This window comes from Procambarus clarkii, chromosome 2 (genome assembly GCF_040958095.1).
Source record: "Procambarus clarkii isolate CNS0578487 chromosome 2, FALCON_Pclarkii_2.0, whole genome shotgun sequence".
In the NCBI taxonomy this organism is placed as follows: domain Eukaryota; kingdom Metazoa; phylum Arthropoda; class Malacostraca; order Decapoda; family Cambaridae; genus Procambarus; species Procambarus clarkii.
The window spans coordinates 42058067-42067869 of NC_091151.1; the positions used below are offsets into that span (position 1 = coordinate 42058067).

At 51.4% G+C, this 9803-nt stretch overlaps 1 protein-coding gene across 1 annotated transcript; it reads left to right on the forward strand.

Moving 5' to 3' along the window:
* The first annotated feature begins 4123 nt into the window (after positions 1-4123).
* Positions 4124-8359, forward strand: LOC123748653 (putative uncharacterized protein ENSP00000383309). The gene is made up of 4 exons (XM_069327333.1): positions 4124-4211; positions 4293-4406; positions 5094-5851; positions 6578-8359. The coding sequence occupies exons 1-4, from the start codon at positions 4124-4126 to the stop codon at positions 8357-8359; spliced, it is 2742 nt and encodes a 913-aa protein (XP_069183434.1).
* Positions 8360-9803: the final 1444 nt, after the last annotated feature.

Genomic DNA, 9803 nt, shown 5'->3' on the forward strand with positions numbered 1-9803 from the left:
CGATGCTCGTCACCCGGAGAGACAGCACATTGTCATCGCTATCATGCCCACTAAAGCAGCGTAGTAGCATCGTACACACAAGGATGCAACAAGAGCGAAGTGGTGTGAAATAATTTAAGAAGAATTAGTAATAGTTCAGTAGTAGTAGTAGTAGTAGTAGCAGCATTGGCAAAGAATTATAGACCAGTTGCACCAACATCCCACATAGAGTATTTGAGAGAGTGATCAGGAGTCAGGTCACCAGTTTCACCGAGACCAATGACCTCCACAACCCAGGCCAACATGGAGACCAATGACCTCCACAACCCAGGCCAACATGGAGATCAATGACCTCCACAACCCAGGCCAACATGGAGACCAATGACCTCCACAACCCAGGCCAACATGGTGACCAATGACCTCCACAACCCAGGCCAACATGGATTTAGAGCAGGAAGATCTTGCCTCTCACAGCTACTTGACCACTACGACAAAATCACCGAGGCATTATATGATAAAAAAAAAAAAGCAGATTGTAATACACGGACTTCACAAAGGCATTTGATAAATGTGACCATGGAGGGATAGCACACAAAATGAGTGATTAGGAGTAACAGGTCAACTTGGATGATGGATATTAAGTTTTGTCAAACAGAACGCAAAGAGTAATAGATAAATAAAATTGATTCCAAGAACAGTGAGGAGCTGTGTACAGCAATGTACAGTCTTTGCACCACTGCGTTTCCTTATTCTCATTTTAGATATTTACAACAATATAAGTCACAGTTTCGTATCATCTTTTGCAGATGACACAAAAATCAGCATGAAAATAACTTCTGTTCAAGACATTTATAAACTAGAAGCAGATAATAATTAATGAAGTTTTCGACTGTTGTTCTTGTTAAAGATTCGCTACTTGGAACAAGCAGTTCCAAGTAGCACGGGCTATGGTGAGCCCGTAGGTATTTTCGACTGGGCAGCTAAAATAACATGATGTTTAACAGGTAAAAATTCCAGGTACATAGGTACTGTAAAAAAATGAGGACGTTAAACAAAATACAGGGCACAAAATTCAATCAAATCTGCCCATAGTTGGAGAGAAATATGTAATGATTTGGGAATAATAATGTCTGACGACCTAACTTTTAGGAAGCATAACTAAGCCAATATTGCGCCAGCCAGAGAAATGATAGGATGGATTACGTCTTCAATTCCAGGTATCCCATCACGATGCTCAGACTGTTAACATCACGTGTGCTGTCCTGTCTTGAGTACGGCTCGCTCGAGTACTCACTTTCCCCTTCAGAGCAGGAGAGGTTGCTGAAATAGAGGGAATACAGAACATATACGGCATACATTGACACGTAGTGACTGACCAGGGCCCCAACACTGGTCGTGGTGACTGACCAGGGGCCCCCAACACTGGTCGTGGTGACTGACCAGGGCCCCCAACACTGGGTGTGGTGACTGACCAGGGGGCCCCAACACTGGGTGTGGTGACTGACCAGGGCCCCCAACACTGGGTGTGGTGACTGACCAGTGCCCCCAACACTGGGTGTGGTGACTGACCAGTGCCCCCAACACTGGGTGTGGTGACTGACCAGGGCCCCAACACTGGGTGTGGTGACTGACCAGGGCCCCAACACTGGGTGTGGTGACTGACAAGGGCCCCAACACTGGGTGTGGTGACTGACCAGGGCCCCCAACACTGGGTGTGGTGACTGACCAGGGCCCCAACACTGGGTGTGGTGACTGACCAGGGCCCCCAACACTGGTGTGGTGACTGACCAGTGCCCCCAACACTGGGTGTGGTGACTGACCAGGGCCCCCAACACTGGTCGTGGTGACTGACCAGGGCCCCCAACACTGGGTGTGGTGACTGACAAGGGCCCCAACACTGGTCGTGGTGACTGGCCAGAGCCCCCAACACTGGTCGTGGTGACTGACCAGGCCCCCAACACTGGGTGTGGTGACTGACCAGGGCCCCCAAAACTGGTCGTGGTGACTGACCAGGCCCCAACACTGGTCGTGGTGACTGAGCAGGCCCCAACACTGGTCGTGGTGACTGACCAGGCCCCAACACTGGTCGTGGTGACTGAGCAGGCCCCAACACTGGGCGTGGTGACTGACCAGGGGCCCCAACACTGGTCGTGGTGACTGACCAGGGCCCCCAACACTGGTCGTGGTTACTGACCAGGGGCCCCAACACTGGTCGTTGTGACTGACCAGGGCCCCAACACTGAGTAGGGAAGGGAAGGGGAGGGGGGGAGTTAGAGAAGTAGGGGAATGGGGATACAATCCTCTTAATGATTCTCTCTCATTGTTTGACTGCTAGACACTTTGAGTAGCAGCCTGTTCCTCGTCGTTGGAGGCTGGGTCCACTGCTTGGAGGTGGTGTGGGGATCAGGCATTGCTGTGCGTAGTTACTGTACACATCGCCACTCTTGTTTTTATCCCACAGGAGAACTGTCAACTCTACGTGTACTCTTCATAATTGAAAGTCAGCTGTAAACTGTGGAAATTGTCTTGATAATGATGAGCCGAGCGATAGATTAGGGTGGTTTTAGATTAGATTAGATTAGACTCGCTCACCAACGTCGTCACAGCTGCCAGTCCACTAAACTAACCTCACCTAACCCAACCATGTCACTTACTGCCAGTAAACCACTTGATGGGAAGGCAACTATCGGGAGAAGGCGCCAAGCCATTACGACTCTATAGCACTTGGAAGGGGTCAGGATAAGAATTTGGGATGGGACGGGAGGGGGGGGGGGAAGGAATGGTACCCAACCGCTTGGACGGTTGGGGATTTGAACGCCAACCTGCATGAAGCGAGACCGTCGCTCTACCGTCCAAGGATCTGGGACGGTAGAGAGGCGGTCTTTCTTGCAAGAAAAGTAAATTTTTGCAAGAACTTGGTTCTTGAATACACCCCTCCCCCCTGTGTTCCGGCAACATTTCTAATGCTTGCTGGGAGGGTGTTGAACAGCCGTGAACCTCTGTTGTTCAGACAGTGTTCTCTGATTGTGCCTATGGCACCTCTACTCCTCACAGGTTCTATTCTGCATTTCCTTCCGTATCTTTCCCTCCAGTATGTTGTTATTCTACGGCGCAAATTTGTGGAGCTGGGAAATATGGTAGAGGGACCGTGACCATGGTCCCGGACCGTGACCCTGTGTAGTGCCTCGCTGATATCGAGTCTCCTACTATCGCTGTATTTATCGATGATTGGTCATGGTCTCTAGTGATGGTCTGTTTGTGAGAAGTGATTATGTGTTTCTTGGTGGAGCCTTGTTGTTTGTGTATAGTTAATCGCCTAGAAAGAGACTTTGTTGTCTTGCCTATATACTGAGTTCTTTGGGGCTTACAGTCCCCAAGCGGTCATGTGAAGGCATAGAAGACGTTGGTTTCCTTCAAGGCAATCTGTTTGGTATCTGGGAAGTTTTTCATGAGTAGGTTGGCCGTTTTTTTGTTTTTATAGTAGATTGTCAATTGTATTTTCTGATTTTTGTCTGTAGGGATAACGTTTCTATCAATAATGTCTTTCAGAACTCTTTCCTCTGTTTTATGAGCAGTCGAAAAGAAGTTCCTGTAAAACAGTCCAATAGGGGGTACAAGTGTTGTGTTACTTAACTCTTCGAAGGCTGCATGACGTTTCGTCTTTCTTTTTATGACGTCTTTAACAAAACCGTTAGAGAAGCCATTGTTGACTAGGACCTCCCTAGCCCTACAGAGTTCTTCATCGACTTGCTTCCATCCTGAGCTGTGGCTGAGAGCACGGTCGACGTAAGCGTTGACAACACTCCTCTTGTACCTGTCTGGGCAGTCACTATTGGCATTGAGGCACAGTCCTATGTTTTGTTTCCTTAGTGTAGACTGTAGTGTGGAAGCCTCCGTTCCTTTCCATGACACTTACATCTAGAAAAAGCAGCTTCCCATCATTCTCCATCTCGTATGTGAAAACACAGAATTCTGCCCGAATGCCTCCTTCGGCTGCTGCAGACGTCTGACATCAGGTACCTGCATAAAAATGCCATCAACATACCTGCAGTATATGGCGGGTTTTAAATCCATGTCAACTAAGACCCTATGTTCGATGGTACCCATGTAGAAGTTCGCAAACAGGACACCTAGGGGAGAACCCATGGCGACCCCATCTACTTGCTTATACGTGTGCCTATCTGGACTCAAGAAAGGTGCTTCTTTGGTGCAGGCTTGGGGCAGCTTCCTCAGTATGTTTTGAGGTATGTCAAGAGTACAAGCCGGATCCCGATACACTCTGTCCACTATCATCCCGAATGTTTCATCCACAGTTACATTGGTAAACAGTGACTCTACATCCAACGAGGCTCTTAATTGTCCCCTTGGCTTGTGTTCCCGCAGTAAATCAACAAATTTCTTTGGAGACTTCAGGCTGAAAGCACAAGGTACATAAGGAGTCAGCAAGCAGTTGAGTCGCTTAGCCAGTCTGTATGTGGGTTTAGGTATCTGGCTGATGATTGGCTGAAGTGGGTTTCCAGGCTTGTGGGTCTTGACATTTCCATACACATAACCAGGTTATATATAACCAATACACATGAATATATATATAAGTAATGTTAATAAAAAAAGAATAGGGGTGTGAACAGATATTGAGGGGGGGGGGGACCTGCTGCATGGGTAACAGCTTATCCTCCATATCAACCTACCCTGGCTTTGTGCCCTGGAGAGGCCACTCCAGACCGACAACCAGAGCACACCTCCATAGTCTCCTGAGACTGATGGATGCCTACTGCTATTAAATATTCAGTCACAGAATATAAATGCAAACCATCACTAATACATTTTCGGCTGAATTGCACAGGGTTGGAGAACTGCTCATTAGTAATCACAGCAGCAGTATTAAAGACTATCGTAATTAACCTGAGAATTCATAAATAAATAAATAAATAAATATTACTGTATACGTCGTGAGTCATTAAGCCAGATTACAACTGCATCAACATTATTAATTGCTTTAATAACACAATAATTTATAATGTTGAATGTTCATGGCTAAAGCGCAGTTTTATGCATTGCAGTTAATTTGTTAACTTATAATGATTAATATTATTATTCAACTACTGGTGTTGCAGGGACATATACAACCACTGCAACTACAGCTGCAACTACAGCTGCAACTACTGCAACTACAGCTGCAACTACATCTGCAACTACAGCTGCAACTACATCTGCAACTACAGCTGCAACTACATCTGCAACTACAGCTGCAACTACAGCTGCAACTACAGCTGCAACTACAGCTGCAACTACATCTGCAACTACAGCTGCAACTACAGCTGCAACTACAGCTGCAACTACATCTGCAACTACATCTGCAACTACTGCAACTACAGCTGCAACTACTGCAACTACAGCTGCAAATACATTTATTGCAAAAAAATATGAAATTGCTAAAACGATCAGGCAAACCCCTGAAATATCTATTAGTACCAGCACCACCACAGCCTCTGTTAATACCACCACAACCACTGAAACACCTGTTAGAACCACAACCACTGAAACACCTGTTAGAACCACAACCACTGAAACACCTGTTAGAACCACAACCACTGAAACACCTGTTAGAACCACAACCACTGAAACACCTGTTAGAACCACAACCACTGAAACACCTGTTAGAACCACAACCACTGAAACACCTGTTAGAACCACAACCACTGAAACACCTGTTAGAACCACAACCACTGAAACACCTGTTAGAACCACAACCACTGAAACACCTGTTAGAACCACAACCACTGAAACACCTGTTAGAACCACAACCACTGAAACACCTGTTAGAACCACAACCACTGAAGCACCTGTTAGAACCACAACCACTGAAACACCTGTTAGAACCACAACCACCGAAACACCTGCTAACCACCAGCATAGCATACCAACACTTGGTACCACCATCACAATCGTCACAACTTCACCATCACTCGGTGACACCTCCACAGCAGATGTTCACACCACCACCACAACACCTGTACACATCACCACCACAACAACACCTGTACACACCACCACAACAACACCTGTACACACCACCACAACAACACCTGTACACACCACCACAACAACAACACCTGTACACACCACCACCACAACAACACCTGTAAACACCACCACCACAACAACACCTGTAAACACCACCACCACAACAACACCTGTACACACCACCACCACCACACCTGTACACACCACCACCACCACCACACCTGTACACACCACCACCACACCTGTACACACCACCACAACAACACCTGTACACACCACCACCACCACCACACCTGTACACACCACCACAACAACACCTGTACACACCACCACCACCACACCTGTACACACCACCACAACAACACCTGTACACACCACCACCACCACACCTGTACACACCACCACAACAACACCTGTACACACCACCACAAAATAAGTAACACCTGTACACACCACCACCACAACACCTGTACACACCACCACAAAATAAGTAACACCCATGTCTCCACTTCAATACTCGCCTCAACCAACAATAGCACTTAATTAACCCTCCTCCTCCTGCTCCCCGGCCAAGGGACACCTCCCCGGCCAAGCGACATGCACCTCCCCGGCCAAGCGACATGCACCTCCCCGGCCAAGCGACATGCACCTCCCCGGCCAAGCGACATGCACCTCCCCGGCCAAGCGACATGCACCTCCCCGGCCAAGCGACATGCACCTCCCCGGCCAAGCGACATGCACCTCCCCGGCCAAGCGACATGCACCTCCCCGGCCAAGCGACATGCACCTCCCCGGCCAAGCGACATGCACCTCCCCGGCCAAGCGACATGCACCTCCCCGGCCAAGCGACATGCACCTCCCCGGCCAAGCGACATGCACCTCCCCGGCCAAGCGACATGCACCTCCCCGGCCAAGCGACATGCACCTCCCCGGCCAAGCGACATGCACCTCCCCGGCCAAGCGACATGCACCTCCCCGGCCAAGCGACATGCACCTCCCCGGCCAAGCGACATGCACCTCCCCGGCCAAGCGACATGCACCTCCCCGGCCAAGCGACATGCACCTCCCCGGCCAAGCGACATGCACCTCCCCGGCCAAGCGACATGCACCTCCCCGGCCAAGCGACATGCACCTCCCCGGCCAAGCGACATGCACCTCCCCGGCCAAGCGACATGCACCTCCCCGGCCAAGCGACATGCACCTCCCCGGCCAAGCGACATGCACCTCCCCGGCCAAGCGACATGCACCTCCCCGGCCAAGCGACATGCACCTCCCCGGCCAAGCGACATGCACCTCCCCGGCCAAGCGACATGCACCTCCCCGGCCAAGCGACATGCACCTCCCCGGCCAAGCGACATGCACCTCCCCGGCCAAGCGACATGCACCTCCCCGGCCAAGCGACATGCACCTCCCCGGCCAAGCGACATGCACCTCCCCGGCCAAGCGACATGCACCTCCCCGGCCAAGCGACATGCACCTCCCCGGCCAAGCGACATCCACCTCCCCGGCCAAGCGACATCCACCTCCCCGGCCAAGCGACATCCACCTCCCCGGCCAAGCGACATCCACCTCCCCGGCCAAGCGACATCCACCTCCCCGGCCAAGCGACATCCACCTCCCCGGCCAAGCGACATCCACCTCCCCGGCCAAGCGACATCCACCTCCCCGGCCAAGCGACATCCACCTCCCCGGCCAAGCGACATCCACCTCCCCGGCCAAGCGACATCCACCTCCCCGGCCAAGGGACGCCTCCCCGGCCAAGGGACACCTCCCCGGCCAAGCGACATGCACCTCCCCGGCCAAGCGACATGCATCTCCCCGGCCAAGCGACATGCACCTCCCCGGCCAAGCGACATGCACCTCCCCGGCCAAGCGACATGCACCTCCCCGGCCAAGCGACATGCACCTCCCCGGCCAAGCGACATGCACCTCCCCGGCCAAGCGACATGCACCTCCCCGGCCAAGCGACATGCACCTCCCCGGCCAAGCGACATCCACCTCCCCGGCCAAGCGACATCCACCTCCCCGGCCAAGGGACACCCACCTCCACGGCCAAGGGACACCTCCCCGGCCAAGGGACACCTCCCCGGCCAAGCGACATCCACCTCCCCGGCCAAGCGACATCCACCTCCCCGGCCAAGCGACATCCACCTCCCCGGCCAAGCGACATCCACCTCCCCGGCCAAGCGACATCCACCTCCCCGGCCAAGGGACGCCTCCCCGGCCAAGGGACGCCTCCCCGGCCAAGGGACACCTCCCCGGCCAAGGGACGCCTCCCCGGCCAAGGGACACCTCCCCGGCCAAGGGACACCTTCCCGGCGTAATATCACGCCGGCGTGTGTCCAGCTCTGAATGATACGCATTCCTCGCGGCGGGTTATTCAGGCCCCGAGTCACGTTCAACAGCTCTTTATTATTTGCAAATTGGAAATACCTGTCCGGCTTGGCATTATTAGGGCGGCATGGTTGGCATGTTTGACCGGAGGATGCACATTTGTAACTGCCGGCAGGCAACATTTGTAAAGGTAATTGTCAGTATTTAATTTTGCATTTTTGGTACTGTTGTGATAATTAGGACATGGGTGAAAATTATAATTGTTTATTTTTTTGTTATATGGACTCTACGTGAGATGGGTTTGATAATAATGCAGAAAACACACACAGCAATCACTGTTTGAAGACGTCCTCCAGCTCTGCAGAGGTGGGTCATTAGGATACAGCAAGCATTTCCTCTTTGTATCGCGTCTCTGAGGCGCTGGAACAGGAAGCTTGGGTCTCTGGTTTGTTAATTGAGTTCCTCAGCCACATCCTTCAGGAACTAGAGTGCACATTTACCCCAGGCGACCAGGGTCTCGGAGCCTATCGGCACGAACCTGTAACAACGTTCTAGGTCCCTGTACTTGTTGGTTTATGGGTTTCCCTGAAGGTGGCCGCTCCGCCTCCCTCAGCTGTACTGTGAGGTAGATAGGTATCAGCCAATATAGACGCACACGTGTTGTCCCACACGACCTGTCTACCATCCCTCCATGGTGTCAGGGTGACTCCATTTGGGCACTTGTGGCTGTTGTCAGGTCTGCTCAACTGAGGTTCCCTTTGTGCTGGACACCCAGCTGTAAACAAACATATCTTGATATCATCGAGTCATGTCTAGCTATACTTCCTTCCGACTTACGAGAAGTGAGACCTTGCCTGCCATATTGGTCAGTGGACACACAGCCCTAGATACACCGGTGTTCGAAGGAGACTGAGGCGGCGATCTGCAAGGCAATACCTAGGACCGGTGGCCCAGGCGGGTGGCCTAGGTGGGATTAGAGACAAGTACACAAAAAGTCCCCAGCATGGGGAGCTCTCACTGCCAGAAAGTTTCCTTTTTCCTTCCCAGAAGCTGCCTCGGGCATCGGCAAGACAATATTCTCACTATGGTGTTATCCCTTCGGGACTGCAGTCATCTGTAGACGTTTGTCGTTGTGGACGTCCAACGAGTGTGTTCCTCAAACAGAGTCCTTCAGTGAATTCAGGATCTTGAGTCATAACGGAGTCTCTTAGGCACTCTGGTAGGACCTTTCGCTAATTCACTCGTAGAATAGATTCACTCGTACACACATTCACACACGTACACACATGACTGTACACACATTCACTCGTAGAATAGAAGTCGAGAATATGAATGCAGGTTATGTTATCTGTGTGGCCTTGCATATGACCAAGGGGACACAGGTGAAAACTGAGTTCCCAATTGAACCAGACACACATTAAACAAATTTTTCAGTGTCAGAGTAGTTTAGCAAAGAAAATGGATGC

Coding starts and splice junctions, on each gene's coding strand:
- LOC123748653 (XM_069327333.1), top strand. CDS start 4,124: ATGGCGACCCCATCTACTTGCTTATACGTGTGCCTATCTGGACTCAAG. Junction 4,212..4,292: donor GGCTTGGGGCAGCTTCCTCA/GTATGTTTTGAG, acceptor TTTCATCCACAG/TTACATTGGTAAACAGTGAC. Junction 5,852..6,577: donor CCACAACCACTGAAACACCT/GTTAGAACCACA, acceptor TCCCCGGCCAAG/GGACACCTCCCCGGCCAAGC.